General features: G+C 47.2%; 1 protein-coding gene across 1 annotated transcript in view; it reads right to left on the bottom strand.

The window, feature by feature from the left end:
- The window catches only part of LOC140394170 (sodium/myo-inositol cotransporter 2-like), a 402,805-nt gene that overhangs the window by 147,774 nt on the left and 238,650 nt on the right, over positions 1–16,381 (bottom strand). Inside the window, exon 12 of the mRNA XM_072481110.1 lies at positions 10,907–11,057. Coding sequence (XP_072337211.1) covers positions 10,907–11,057 — 151 coding nt within the window. The remainder of the gene's footprint in view (positions 1–10,906; positions 11,058–16,381) is intronic.

Raw genomic sequence — 16,381 nt, 5'->3', positions numbered from 1 at the left:
TACCTTGGTACACGTGACAATAAACAAAATGCAGTCTCTCTCCCGAGTTCCGTATCTACATCCTTATTCTCTTGGGTGAAGACAGCTATGAAGTATTCATTCAACACCCTACCAATTTCCTCTGGCTCCACCCACAGGTTTCCTCGTTGGTCCCCAACAGGTTCCACACTTCCCCTGGTTATCCTCTTCCCATTTATATACTTATAGAATATCTTGGGATTTTCCCTACTTTTACCAGCCAGAGCTTTCTCATATCCACTCTTTGCTTTCTTAATTGCTTTCTTAAGCTCTACACTGCACTTTCTGTACTCCACTAATGCCTCTGTTGATTTGCTCCCATTGTATTTGCTAAAAACCTCTCTTTTCCTTCTTATCACATCCTGGATATCTCTGGTCATCCATGGTTCTCTGGGCTTGTTACTCTTTCCTATTAGCCTAGAGGGAACATGTTGGGCCTGTCTGCTTCCCATTTCCTTTTTGAATCTAACCCCCCACTGCTCTTCTTAAGTTTTCCACACAAGTGGCTCTTTCCAGTCTACCTTGGCCAGATCCTGACTTATTTTATTAAATTCTGCTCTCCCCAATCCAAAACCTTTTTTTGCAACTTGTCCATTGCTTTCTCAATAACAAACTTAAATTGTACCATATTGTGGTCGCTATTACCAAAGTAACAATACTCTTTATTAGTGTCTCAAGTAGGCTTACATTAACACTGCAATGAAGTTACTGTGAAAATCCCCTAGTCGCCACACTCTGGCACCTATTCGGGTACACTGAGGGAGAATTCTGAATGTTTAATTCATCTAACAAGCACGTCTTTCAAGACTTGTGGGAGGAAACTGGAGCACCTGAAGGAAACCCACGCAGACATAGGGAGAATGTGCAGACTCCAAGCCGGGAATCAAACTTGGGTCCCTGGCACTGTGAAGCAACTGTGTTAACCACTGTGCTATCTGCATTTTACCTGTAATGCTCCTGGCATTAGGAGATCATCCAGCCTTGTCCTACTCTCTTGAAACTTGCTACTGCTGTATTCTCTGACTTGATTGTTTTTCTGCGTTTTGTGGTGTCCCTATTCTGCTAACAGTCTGGGTCCCCTCCCATGCTGAATTAGTTTAAACTCCTCCTAACAGCATTAGCAAACCAACCAGCAAGGATGTTAGTCCCACTCAGATGTAGACTATCCCACATGTGCAGGTCCCACCTTGCCTAGAAACAGCCCCAGTCATCCAGAAATCTATAACCCTCCCTTCTCCCAACTCTTAAGCCACGCATTCATCTGCGATATTCTCCTATTTCTGTACTCGTTAGCACGTGGCACTAGGAGTATTCCAGAGATTAAACCCGAGAGGTCCTGCCTTTTAGTCTACTCCCTGAATTATTCATGCAAGACCTCATCCCGCTTTCTACCTATGTCATTGGTACCAACATGTACCATGACCTCTGCCTTTTCACCCTCCTCCTTCAGAATGCCCCATGCCCGTTCAGAGACATCCTTGATCCTGGCACCAGGGAGGCAACATACCATCCTGGAGTCTCTAACGTCCACAGAAGTGCCTTTCTGTGCGCCTGACTATAGAAACCCTATGACCATTGCTCTTCTGCGCTTTGACCCTCCCTGTTGAACAACAGTACCAGCCATGGTGCCACTACTCTGGCTGCTGTTGTTTTCCCCTGCTAGGCCGCCCCCCCCCCCCACCCCCCCAACAGTACCCAAAATGGTATACTTGTTAGAGAGGGGGATAGACACAGAGGATTCCTGCACTGACTGCCTGCCCCTTCCAGCAGTCATCCATCTATCTGCCTGCACCTTGAGTTTGACCATGTCTCTAAAACTCTTGTCTATGACACTGTCTGCAACCTACATGCTCCTATTTGCATCCAACTGCTGCTCCAATTGATCCATGTGGTTTGTGAGGAGCTGCAGTTGGGTACATTTCCTGCAGATGTAGTTGTTAAAAAACCTAAGAATGCTGAATCCGATGTCACGGATCTCCCACATTTCACAGCTGAAGCACTTTACCCCACCGACTGACATTTCTGGCGCTAATTAATTAATTTAAAATAAATACTTATTAAATTAAGTTACAATTACTATATGGTCCCTAACGCTGGATTTTTGGATAAATATTAAATGATAAATACACTAATCTCCACCCTCTGGTTTAGTTACCCCACTACTTAGTTAATTAATTAGTTTTAATCAGATTTTCAACATTTTAAATTTCATATTCAGTGAAAATTCCCTACCAGCCAACCAGCTTTACTGTGATGTTACTTTTTCAGATTTTTTCTCAGCTTCAGTGGAATCACCAATCGCTCCACCCTCCTAGACTGCTCTCTGGAGACTAGGCCTTGAATCCAGGAGTTAAGTTACTTTATGCTCACCACTCCAATTCTCTGCCCTCTGAGACTGCTCCCTGGAGACTAGGCCGCAAATCTCCAAGGTAAGTTACTTTACACTCACCATTTCACCCTCTGAGACTGCTCCCTGGAAACTAGGCCGCAAATCCCCAAGGTAAATTACTTTACACTCACCACTTCACCCTCCGAGACTGCTCCTGGAAACTAGGCCATGAATCCCCAAGGTAAGTTACTTTATACTCACCGCTCCACCCTCCGAGACTGCTCCCTGTAAATTAGATGGCATCTTTTATATTGCATGTTAATGGCCGTGAGCTGTTAATGGGAGGGGCGGTTCTGTTGGGAGGGGGACGGGTTGCAAAGGGTTGGGGTTTCTTTTTTTGTTTAGTTCGGGTTTGTTGAGGGTGTTGATACATGGTTTGTTGTGTTGATTGTTACTTTGAATATTTTGTATCAATTGTTAAAAAACCTAATAAAAATATTCGCCCAGAAAACACCCTCTGCTTACAGATGGACACGAAAGGGTAAGGAGTTCAGTTTTGCCTTTCTCTCCTGTCTGTAACACTACTAAGTAGCTTTGATAATCGGCATTGCATAAATCTGTTCTTTTTGTGGGATATAGAAGATATCTGTCTCCCTACTTCATCTTCTGCTCTACCTGTGTTATAAGACTGGCTCTATGTATGAGTGAACTTAATTGGTGTGGTATCCTCAATAACGACGCTTAGAGTGTAGATGGTAAAGAAGGCTTTAATAAGCTAAGAACTAGTCTGGTGCCGAGACGTGTGCTAACGGACCCTTATATATGGCTCCCAGATGGGCGGAGCCGGAGTCCCCCAGGGTTCCAAGCCCAGTCTTAAAGGGGACATCACCTTACATGATGACAAGGGTACAGTGTTGCATTAACCGTTCATCACATTTGAATGTTGTGTTTAATTTTTCTCTGGGCTGTGTTGACCTGTGGTAATGAATGGATGGTTATTGTAACTTTGTTTTGTGCCAACTTGTGATCAAAGTTAACTCTTAATGCCAGGACCAGCTCCCATGATTTTTCATTCTGACCAGTCACAGAAATTCCCAGGAACACGATGGAGAAAACTTGGTTTTATCATTCTCATGTCAGCAGTGCCCAGTATTTACTTGACATCTTCCAACATAAATGTAGCTACAATCAGTGTGCCAACAGCTTCATCAGGTTATACTTGTAGCGACAGTTGGGCTTCCATTCTCTTTTTCCTAAATATTACAAATCATCTCATTTTCCAAAGGTTTATGGAAGATGCTTATTAAAGAGAATGTTTTTCATGGCTGGTACTGTTGTTCAACAGGGAGGGTCAAAGCGCAGAAGAGCAATGGTCATAGGGTTTCTATAGTCAGGCGCACAGAAAGGCACTTCTGTGGACGTTAGAGACTCCAGGATGGTATGTTGCCTCCCTGGTGCCAGGATCAAGGATGTCTCTGAACGGGCATGGGGCATTCTGAAGGAGGAGGGTGAAAAGGCAGAGGTCATGGTACATGTTTTTTAAGACTTAAAAAAAATAATAACTTTACCCATATACCATAATCAGTGCTCCTTTTAAAATTACCTATGAGGCACAATTCTCAGAGGCTGATTGGAATTTTCTAGTTAATTTGTGGGGCCTGCCAGAACTAGGGAAGCTGCCTGGGGGAGTCTTCCAGAGGCATGGGCCAGTGCCCCAGAATGGCTTAGGGGCCTACCCAAGCTGCCTAGCCACACTGCCTGGTGGAGTCTTCCAGAGGCATGGGCCAGTGCCCCAGACTGGCTTAGTGGGTTACCCCTGCTGCCTAGCCACAGCAGCAGCCACAGGCTACAATGGTGGCCCAGCTGTTGAGGCCATTTTTAAGTTGTGGAGAGAATACGTCAAGATGAAGGCACCTGTCGCCCTCTCTTAGCTGCTCTTTTGGAACTGGAGGGACTCATATTCGCCGTCCATCTTAGAGAACACACCTATTGGGTGGCACCACCATCCTCTGGCCACTAATTGGTAGCATCAGGGAAGTTACTTTCTGTTTGACTCTACAAATGTATGCTGGATTATTGCACCACCAGCAAAATTTCAAACAAACACCAGGGCTGGATTCTCCGAAATCCCGGCCAAGTGTTGACGCCGGCGTCAAAACCGGCACGAGCACACCGGAGTCAACGGGCCTCCAGGCCCAGACATTCACCCCTTCCTAAGGGGTTAGAACGGCACCGGAGTGCTGTGCGCTGCTCTGGCGCCGAAAGCTGGCCCACCACAAAACTGGCGATGAGAATGGATTCAAATCCATGCATGCACATCACAATGGATTATCCAGGCGTGACCAAAATGAAAATGTTGGCACGGAGTTAAGTCTGGTGGCCAGGCCTCAACGCCCGACATTAAGAAGATGGCCCAACACTGCTCCGTTTGTCAAGAGAATCAGAAACTTCCGCCGGCCGCACCCCTGCATCGCTGGGAATTGCGAGGGCGGCCTTGGGCGCGCTTGCATGCAGATTTTGCCAGCCCTCTTCAAGTATCCATGTTCTTCTTATTGATCGATGACCAATCAAAGTGACTAGAGATGCATAAGAATGGCAGGAACAATGTCACGCGCAACCATCGAGAAGATACGTTTATCTTTTAGCACTCATGGCTTCCCCAAGGTGTTCGTCACAGACAATGGCACTCCTTTCACAAGTGAGGAAGTTGCAAAGTTCATGAAGATGAACGGCATGCAGCATATTCACACCGATCTATACCACTCGGCTTCCAATGGGTTGGCGGTGCTCGCAGTGCAGACATTGAAATGGAGCCCCAAGAAACAGTCTTCCTGATCCATATACACTAGACTGGCATGTTTCTTTTTAATGGGACCACTCCGCAAGCGGTGACTGGGGTAGTTCCCTTGGAACTCAATGGACCGCAGACTTCGTACCCACCTCAGCATGGTTTTCCTGGACATTGGCGCGAAAGTACACCAAAAGCAGGAATGGCAGGGGCATGGGCCTTCTCGACATCAGCCAATCCGCCAGTTTGCGTCCGGAGACCTGGGCCGGGATTCTCCGATCCCGCGCCGGGTCAGAGAATCGCCGGGGGGGGGGCCCCCGACTCCTGCCATGCCGCTCCGATGCCGGGCCGCCGATTCTCTAGCGATCGGAGAATCGGCGCCAATCACGATTCGACGATTCTCTGCGCTCTTCGGGCTGAGTGCCCGCCGAGTTCCACCGAGTCCGGCCGACATAGTTTGCATATGGTCCTACCCGGCGGGACCTCGCCGTTCTGGCTGTAGGGATCGTCCTGGTGGGGGGCGGGGGGAGCCAACCCCGGAGGGGGCCTTCATGGTGGCCATTCCTTGGGGGGCCAATATTCCTCCGCACCAGGCCCCTGTAGGACTCCGCCATATTGCCCAGGGGCCGGCGCGGAGACGGCCGTGGCGCACATGCATTGACTCGCGCCGGCCGTGGCGCGCATGAGCGGACCCCCGCCGGCCATGGCGCTCTTGAGCGGACCCCCGCCGGCCGTGGTGGGCCAGCTTTCGGCACCAGAGCAGCGCACAGCACTCCGGTGCCGTTCTAACCCCTTAGGAAGGGGTGAATGTCTGGGCCTGGAGGCCCGTTGACTCCGGTGTGCTCGTGCCGGTTTTGACGCCGGCATCAACACTTGGCCGGGATTTCGGAGAATCCAGCCCTGGTGTTTGTTTGAAATTTTGCTGGTGGTGCACAGTGGGTCCCCGTCGTTACCTTTCCACCAACGGGCCCAATCTCTTACCAGGTGCAAGCCTAAGGTCGTATTCAATGCAAGCATTTAGACCACATTCAGTCCAGAAGGCTGTCTCTTCCACAGATTCCCTGTCCCCAGAGATCACTTCTGCAGCCGCAGCAACTACCAGATTCGGACACAGTGGATGTTCATCCTCAAGATCTCCCTCTGGTGCTGCCCACACGGCCTGTTCGGATCATTAAAGAACCCCATGGATATATGGACGCTGAGGTGACAGCGGTTCCTGACTCCAACTTCAAGATGGACACACAGGATGCCTCCGAGAGGGAGTCCTCGGTTCCACGGCCGGCGGACTTGCAGCCATTACACCATTCATCTTGGAAACGCCATTCGCCTTCTTGATATACACCGCCTGATCCAGCGCCTCGTGCAATTGAAGCCCAGCCTGCTGTAAAACGAGTCTGACACCCTCCTTCGTCAGGGTCTTTGGCAGATTCCTCAGACTTTGGGGGGAGGGGATGTTCTGACATACCTGAATCCTATTGGCTGGGGACAATTGTTTATCCCATGCTGTGGTCTTTTTGGAGAGTATGAGCTCCCACAATGAAGGGGGTAGAGAAATCATTTGCAGTTGCACCTGTATAAATAGAATTGGCCAGTGTGGTACCGGCTGGTGAAGGAAGCAATGGTGAACGACTGTTGCTGTGTACATATCATTGTAAATAAAGGTACTTTCTGTTTGACTCTACAAACTCATGCTGGATTCTTTGTGGCCCTCACAAAACCCTGACATCATGGTTCCAATCAAAATCCCATATTCTGTCCCATGTGTCCCATGAAGTACATTGGCTCCTGATTCGGCCATGCTTTGGTTTTAAAATTCTCATCCTTGATTTCAAATGCCACAATGACCGTGTCTTTCTCTGTCTCTGTAATTTCCTCCAGCCTTAAATCTTCCACTATACCTGCATACATTCAATTCTGGCCACTCATGTGTGGTGTTGGGCGTTCTGACACACAGATGAGCCAACACGGTTGTATATGGTACAACGCTATTTTATTTAAACTTTCTATGTACAGTTTTGTCTTGATACTCTGCACGTGGGGATTCCCTGTTTGTGATCTTGTAACAGGTCTTGTCCGTGTCTTTGTCCCCAGACCTACTGTCCACTAGGTGTCGTGCTCGTGCTTTTATGTGGTTGGTGTCCTTGTGTGTGATTGGTTGTGGTGTTGTGTGCTCTGATTTGTCTGTTGGTGTGTCCATCATGATGTGTGTGTTTGAATATCATGACATCCCCCCTTTTTACAAAGATATGTGCCTACGTGGTAATAAATATGATCGCGTCGTGAGTGCATCTAAGAGTGTGTGTGTGTTGTGTACAGAATGTGCATATGACGTAACTATTTACATGGGGCGATGTTGGGTGCGTCACATGAACAAGGTTGTACCATAACAGAACATGAATGCGAACGAGAAAAAAACTTGAACAGTGGTCCAGTCAGACGATATCTGGAACGATAAACAACAACAGGTTATCATATAAAATTGTGTAACTTGTTAGACATATGAACGGTGTAATAAGTCCAGTCTAATGGGCTTGCGACGAGTTCGGGTTGACCGTCTTAAGGGTGGGTCAAGAACCACCAGCTGATGTGCAAGCATGGCCATGGGTGGCGATGGAGAGGGCGTGATCTGCGGCAGCTCCACAAAGTCATCCTCGGAAGCCTGTTGAGGATCTGGCATGTGCGTACTGTGTGGCTGCGAGCGTGGAAGTCGGCGAAGGGCGCGCCGATTGCGGCGACGCACTGAACCATCCGGCATGCGAACCAGGAACGAGCGGGGAGCCACATGTCGGAGAACTTCGGCCGGTGCTGACCAGCCACCATACGGTTGATGGACGCGTACTTTGTCCCCGGAGGACAGGGGGGGCAGGTCCGTCGCTCGTGTGTCGTACTGACTTCTGGCGATCACGCTGCATTTGCATGTTCCGAAGAATCGTCTCATGGTCTGTTGTTGGTGCCAGGATGGACGGTACCGTCGTCCTGAGGGAGCGACCCATTAGTAGCTGCGCTGGCGAGAGACCCGTGGATAGCGGGGCCGATCGATAGGCCAGCAAGGCGAGGTTAAAGTCCGATCCGGCAGCAGCCGCCTTGCACAGGAGCCGCTTGGCAATGTGGACGCCCTTTTCAGCCTTCCCGTTCGACTGTGGATGTAGAGGGCTGGATGTCACATGAGTGAAACCATATGCTGCAGCAAAGGACGACCATTCACGGCTGGCGAAGCAGGGTCCATTGTCTGACATGACAGTCCTTGGAATGCCATGGCGAGCAAATGTTTCCTTGCAGGCCCCAATGACTGCGGACGACGTCAGATCATGGAGAGGCATGACTTCCGGGTAGTTTGAGAAGTAGTCTATAATAACGATGTGATCTCTGCCGAGCGCGTGAAATAGGTCAACACCCACCTTCGCCCAGGGGGGCGTCACCAACTCGTGTGGTAGAAGCGTCTCTGGAGGTTGCGCCGGCTGAAACCTCTGACAGGTTGTGCAATTGAGCACCATGTTGGCTATGTCTTCATTAATACCCGGCCAATATACCGCCTCTCGGGCCCTTCGTCTGCATTTTTCGACGCCCAAGTGGCCTTCGTGTAGTTGATTAAGAATCATCTGGCGCATGCTGTGCGGAATAACGATCCTGTCTAATTTCATAAGGACCCCGTCTATGTTGGTAAGGTCATCTCGCACATTATAAAACTGGGGGCACTGCCCTTTGAGCCACCCTTCCGTCATGTGGCGCATCACTCGCTGCAGAAGGGGGTCAGTCGCCGTCTCTGCGCGTATGTGGGCCAGACTTGGATCATCAGCTGGCAGATTTGCTGCTGTCAGAGTCACGTGTGCCTCAATTTGACGCACGAACCCCTCCGCATCTGGTGGTGTGCTCACTGCTCGGGAGAGCGTGTCCGCCACGATGAGATCCTTCCCCGGAGTGTAGATCAGTTTTTGAAATCATACCACCTGAGTTTAAGTAAGATGCGCTGAAGGCGAGGGGTCATGTCGTTCAGGTCTTTGTTAATGATGTTGACCAGGGGGCGGTGGTCAGTTTCAACCGTAAATCGTGGCAGGCCATACACATAGTCGTGGAACTTGTCCAGTCCAGTTAACAAGCCCAGGCATTCTTTTTCTATTTGCGCGTAGCGCTGTTCGGTAGGGGTCATGTCCAGAATGGCAGGTTAGTTGGCAGGTATCGATCCACTCCTGTACCATGTGGTGTTGGGCGTTCTGACACACAGATGAGCCAACACGGTTGTATATGGTACAACGCTATTTTATTTAAACTTTCTATGTACAGTTTTGTCTTGATACTCTGCACGTGGGGATTCCCTGTTTGTGATCTTGTAACAGGTCTTGTCTGTGTCTTTGTCCCCAGACCTACTGTCCACTAGGTGTCGTGCTCGTGCTTTTATGTGGTTGGTGTCCTTGTGTGTGATTGGTTGTGGTGTTGTGTGCTCTGATTTGTCTGTTGGTGTGTCCATCATGATGTGTGTGTTTGAATATCATGACATCATGTATCTCTGATTTTAATATCCTCAGCTGCCAAGACATTAAAACTCTGAAATTCCCTCCATAAACTACTCTGACTCTCTCCTTTCTTTCTTCTTTAAGACACTCCTTAAAGCCAACCTCTAACCAAACATTTGATCATTTGCTTCAATTATCTTCTTATGTGAGTCAAATGCCAAATTGTGTTTTTAATACTTCTCTGAACCATTTTGCTACATTAAAAGCCTATAGAAATAAAGTTGGTGCTGTTGTTGCTTACACTGATATCCTATTGGGTCAGAATTAAATTTAAACTTTAGACTAGAGGCACAATACTACAACTGCAACTTTCCTATAGTGATATTTGTCCAAAATAATACAAAGATGGAAAAATTCCACCCCCTCTTTGTACCCACACAAAAGGATCAGAAAATTACATTGCAGATACCGCAAATGATTAGGAAAGCAAATTACAAAAAATATTTCAAGTTCAATAAAACTCTTCTTTGGAACATGTGGACGCAAAACATTAACTGTTTCTCTCTCTAGAGTTGATGGCTGACCTGCTGACTGTTTCCAGCAATTTCTGTTTTTAATTCAGATTTCCAACACCTGCAGTATTTTCAGCTTCAGTGCAAGAGCATTCGAGTATAAGAATAAGGAACTCTTGCTACAAATGTACTGCGCTTTGGTGTGACCACATTTGGAGTATTGTGCGCAATTTTGCTTTTCATATTTAAGGAAGAATATACTTACCTTGGAGGTGATACAGTAAAGGTTCATTTGATTGGTTCCTGGGATGAGAGGGTGTTTCCTGGGGTGAAAGGATTGTTCTATGTTGAGAGGCTAAGTAAATTGCCATTATACTGTTTGGTATTTAGGGAAATGAGAGATGATTTCATTAAGATGTGCAAGATTCTGAAGGGGCATGACATTGAGATATCGACTTTGATTCTCCATTCCTGCTACAGTGAATGGAGATTTCGGAATGTCCAATTTACCTAACAGCACGTCTTTCGGGACTTGTGGGAGGAAACCGGAGCACCCGGAGGAAATGCACGCAGATAGGGGGAGAATGTGCAAACTCCGCACAGACAGTGACCCAAGCTGGGAATCGAACCTGGGACACTGGTGTTGTGAAGCAACAGTGCTAACCACTGTGCTACCGTGAATAGTGGAGAAGGTTCAAGGGTCATTTAGTTTACTCCAACATCTATTTCTTATGTTTTATTTAACCAAAAGGCAGTTGTGCCATTTATTTTGAACTGGTCCAAAATAGGCGGCTCAATATTTTCCTACCTGCCAACAACCATGAGTTCCCATTCAGAGCAGTGAGGACGGAAATGGTGCCAGACGTCCATTGTAAATAATGTACTTGCACTGTTGAAAATTGATGTGAGCGAGGACATGAGGGCGGCGATCATTACTGACATCATCAGGCCTCGCAGTCCTGTAGCGGAACAGAATGAGTCCAGCTGAGCTTTGTACTATAATAGCAGTGACAGGGGATGATATATATATATATATATATATATACGTCAAAACATTCTAAAAAATTAGTAACCCAGTAGCAAATGTTTGCTGCCCTTTACCCCATTTCACTATCAACCTCTAAAGCTAAAGGGTTGCTGCTCTCAAAATAAAAATTCAATGCCTCGCCCAATTGCTTGATTATTCCTGAAATGAAATACTCAAATATTACCATGTCTGAAGTTAAACTGGAAGGTGCAATGGCCTTGAAGTCAGTCCATTGATGGGACTCTCTCTGCCATCTACAAACATCTAGAACTATAGCAAATAAAATGTACCTAAATGTCAAAGCCAGCTCTTTCTTTTCATTCTTATGCAAACTTCCAGGAATTTCTGTTTCTTTATGAAATGAACCTGTGGTCACAATTGAGTTTGAGTACACACCAGACCACAGTGTACAACTTCTGTAATTGTGCATTAACTGACAGGTATAATCAGAGGGGCCATGAGGATGACTGATAGATGGTTTGGCATTGATCAATTGAACATTAATTGTAGAATCGTAGAATGAAGCTATGATGGGGGCATGTGATTGAATGTCTGACCTTTATCCTGGATTTGGAGTAAAGAAAATACATGCAGGGCTTTTATAAAATGCAAGGTTGGAAAACCAAAAGGAAAGACACGGATCACCAATATATTTAAGGATGGTCGCCCCTTTACATAGGATGATGAAGTCAACAGGAACACCTGGTTACAACAGTTGAAAGAAGAGGGAGAAAATGGTCCCTCACAGGTGGGAAAAGGGGATCCCATAGGCTGGATCCATGAGCAAGCGTTAAACAAAGGATGCTATTGTCGTTCCTGTTAATTTAGTGCAACTGAATAACCAGAATTGGCCAAACTATGAACAAGATCATTACCAGCGGTTCAGATGAAGATAATTCTGGTACATTCACACAACCAAGACCGATGAGAGTGGGAGCACAGCAGAGAAGGTCCCAGAAAAGTGCATCATTTTGTTGAAGATTATATCTGTGGTACTCAGCTTGGATGGGAGCTGCTATCAGATGAGAATTGATGGCTCAAGCCTGGAAGAAAAATCTTAACCGACTTTATGACTGAAATTGGTGCCATATGTGCTGAATGGGCTGCCTGATGAATCTGTGAGATCTATCTTTGGTTTTTCTGTTATGTAATGTGTAATTTATAATTTATTTTGCCTGCTAATTCACATTTAATATATTTTGATTTGGTTTGATTAAAATTTTGGTTTGAGTAAAATTTAAAAAAAGTTGAAACCTTGTCCATTGATTTTTCATTAGGATCATTTGGTAAATTTGGTTCTTTGGGTTAATTGATCTCCACAGGGAATATAACAATGGTTACTCAGAATGTAATCCATTTCAGGTAGATGGAGTATAATGGACATATTTTAATCTTTTGATATTTTTGAGAGGGCCACAAAGAATCCAGCACAATTTTGTTGAATCAAAAGAAATAACTTTATTTACACTTACCTGTCTACAGCAGCAGTACTCCGCCACTGCTCACTCCTCTCTAGTTGGTTCCACACTGGCCAGCTCTATTTATGCAGGGGACTGCTAATGATTTCTCCGCCCTCCTCGTGGGGAAGCCCATACTCACTAAGGATTGTGGAATTGCCATTAGTCCCCAGCCAGTAGTAATTAGGCAGGTTATAATAGACATCTATTTAACTTGGAATTTTACTTGTTCTGTTTATTCTGACTTATATAATTTTTTTTATCCTGGTGCACATTTCATATTTGCTTTTTTGGGGGGTACATGGCTTGTGCTATGCCCCCGGAGGATCCTGACTGGTGTTTTGTGAAGAAGAGCCGAGATAAATCGTAAAAATCCTCATTTGTTTGTGGTGTGGACCGGAGAATCGCTGCCAATCGGGCATGCGCAGTCGATGCGGCACCGGTCGGGGGCCATTGAAAGAGGCCAACGCGACGATTCTCCAAGCGCAGCTGGCCGAGGTCCCGCAGGCGTGGTTCTCGTGGTTCCACCCGGCGGGTACTCGGCGTGGCGGCTGCGGACTCAGAAATTGAAAGGCATAGAAATTGAAGAAGCTGACTTGATGTGAGGATGGCACCATGGCTAGATGCGTTGAGGGTTCTTACTTTTGTTTCTTGACCCCTCAGCGAGGTGCGGTCCTGCTCCTCCCAGCCAGCTTAATTGCTCTTTCCTCAAAAGGGGTGAAGGTCTTCAGCTCAGACATCACAGCAGTTGGCAGGACAAGTATTGGAACCCTTTGAGGGGGCTGGGAGTGAGATCACTGTGGTGGTGTGATGGGTGTGTTAAATGGTGCGGGTGGACAATGGGAAGGCAGGTATACACTGGCTGCATGTAAAAGGTAATTAATTTTCTCCTGAGCTCGATCCCTGTCCTCTTATGGCACTCACTATCACTGCCACTGCCTCCCAGGTGGGGTTGGTGACCTTGCTGGATGGCCATCTGCCTGTTCGAGGGTAGAGGATGTCATGCCTCTGCTCCACCTCTTGGTGTGAGCTCCCTCTTAGAACGCAGGGCTGGCAGCATGGTGGTGCAGTGATAAGCACTGCTACCTCATGGCGCCGAGGACCCGGGTTCAATACCGGCCCGGGGTCACTGTCTGTGTGGAGGTTGCACATTCTCCCCATGTCTGCGTAGGTCTCACCCCCGCAACCCAAAGATGTGCAGGATAGGTGGATTGGCCACATTAAATTGCTACTTAATTGGAAAAAAGAATTGGGTCTGGCTGCCCCCCCCCCCCCCCCCCCCCCCCCTTTGATTGGACTTGGAACAAGTTCTGGGGAGGTGTTTAAATGGAGCTCTCCCACTGATTGCTGAGATGAGCTGATTCCGGCCGAGCAAATCAGAGGCAGGCTGCCATGAGCATGGTGTGGAACCCATGCAAAAAATGCTTTTTTCGAAGTGGCTGAAGATTGAATGATTTTTCCCGCCGACAGCACCGACATAGTCGCTCTGGTTTTCTCACTGAAACCAACTCTGAGAAAGTATTGGAAAATTCCACCTAATGCAATATTTGTGGGGGAATTTACTTTCATATAGGCTGGGGCAATCACATTGGCAAGAGTAGCTTTGTTTAAGCTACACTTAATAAACAGTTTAAAGAAACTTTTAAAGAAACAAATATATTAAATAAAAATATATTCCATTGAAAAGCAAAATTTCACTCCGAAAGACTCATCGCGGCTCACTCAGGTAGCTAACAATAGTACTAGATTAAAAGAAGAGGATTATAAAGATAATGAATGGCTTAGATAGGGTGGATGTAGGGAAGTTGTTTCCATTAGCAGGGGAGACTAGGACCCGGGGGCACAGCCTTAGAATAAAAGGGAGTCACTTTAAAACAGAGATGAGGAGAAATTTCTTCAGCCAGAGAGTGGTGGGTCTGTGGAATTCATTGCCACAGAGGGCGGTGGAGGCCGGGACGTTGAGTGTCTTTAAGACAGAAGTTGATAAATTCTTGATTTCTCGAGGAATTAAGGGCTATGGAGAGAGAGCGGGTAAATGGAGTTGAAATCAGACATGATTGAATGGCGGAGTGGACTCGATGGGCCGAATGGCCTTACTTCCGCTCCTATGTCTTATGGTCTTATGGTCTTATAATGTTGCAAGGGACAGCCACAAGGATTAGAAATGTTTTAGCAACGAGCAAAGGGTGACCAAAGAGTTGATAAAAATTGAACAAAAACTAGAATATGAGAGTAAACTAGCCAGAAGTATAAAAAATATTGTAAGAGCTTTTATAAATATATTAAAAGGAAGTGAGTAGCTAAAGTAATCGTTGGCCCCTTAAAAGAAGAGACAGAAAAATTATCATGGGAAATCAGGAAATGGCAGAGGCATTGAAAAAATATTTTGGGCCGAATTTTTCAGCCCTTCCTGCAAGTGGATCTACCAGTCCCATGAAAGCAACTCCTGTTCCCCAGAGGCAGAATGGGTGAGCCATATAAAACACTGTATGGGACCTGAAGATCTCACTGGCGACCAATGGCGAGTTGCCTTCGCCACCAGGAAACATGCAATGGGAGGGCCAGAAAACTCTGCCCTTTGTGTTTGTCTTCACTGTAGAACACACAAATTGCACACCAAAAATAGAGAGGAACTCAGGGGTTCAAAAGAGTGAGGAAATTAAGGTAATTAATATCAGCAGAGAAAAAATGTTGGAGAAATGTACAGTACCAAATCCTGCCCAATTCCTGAGGTCTCATGGCCGACACACTTGGGTTGTAAAAGAGATAATAGTGGAGACAGTGCCTGCACCAGCTATGATTTCCAAATTTCTTCAGATTCAGGAATGGCCTCATTAGAGTGGGAGTTGGAATATGACACTGTTTTTCAAGAAAGGAGGGAGAGAGAAAACAGGGAACCACTGGCCAGTTAATCTGACATCAATTGTTAGGAAAATGCTGAAATCTATTGTTAAAAGTCTTAACAATGCATCGAGAGAAGCATTGTATGATTAGAAGAAATAAACATGGGGCGGGATTCTCCAATAATGGGGATATGTCCCCATGCCCACGAAAAAATGCACGCGAATCACTCTGGATTTACTTGGAGAAAGTCCTGGTGTGCAAGGGGTTAGTAGGGCCCCAGAGAAGTCCTCGCAGCACCGGCTGCCGATACGGGGCCCTGCACTTCCGGTCGGCGTCCGTGCATTCAGACAGCGGCGGCCTGCGTCAGCCGCCCTGCGCGACATGGCCGACCCACACCTCGGACCGGCACTGAAAACATAGGCCCCACCCCCCAGATAGCGCACGCCCGCGGATCGGTGGCCCCCGATCGGTAGCCTGGCCGTCCTGCAGGCATCCCCGTGAATGATCCCCCTACCCCCCACCAGGGCGGCTGCGGAATGAGTCCGCAGCCACCACGCCGGGTTCCCGACAGGTGGAACCATGAGCGAACCACACCGTTGGGAACTCGGCGAGCTGCACTCGGTGAATCACCACAGGGGCCTCTTTTAATGGCCTCCGACCACACACGCGCGATTATCGGCGATTCTCCGGAGACCAGAGAATCACAGGAGCGACGTCGGACCCGATCTCGGGTTTGATGCTATTCTCCACCCCCGTGCTGATCGCAATTTCGGTGTGGAGGCTCGGAGAATCCTGCCCCTTGTCTCTCCCTCAAGGGGAAACATTCTTTCAGCATCAACTCTGTCAGGTTCTCAGAATCTTACATGTTTCAATGTGAAAGGCACCATAGTCCCAGAGGACCTTCGGCTGCTCTCCCCTTTGAGATATAGAGCTGACTGGTGGTGATTTAACCTGA

The sequence above is a fragment of the Scyliorhinus torazame genome, chromosome 17 (genome assembly GCF_047496885.1).
Source record: "Scyliorhinus torazame isolate Kashiwa2021f chromosome 17, sScyTor2.1, whole genome shotgun sequence".
In the NCBI taxonomy this organism is placed as follows: Eukaryota; Metazoa; Chordata; class Chondrichthyes; order Carcharhiniformes; family Scyliorhinidae; genus Scyliorhinus; species Scyliorhinus torazame.
Note: the sequence above shows the minus strand (reverse complement) of the source record. Positions and strands in the feature narration are given on the sequence as shown.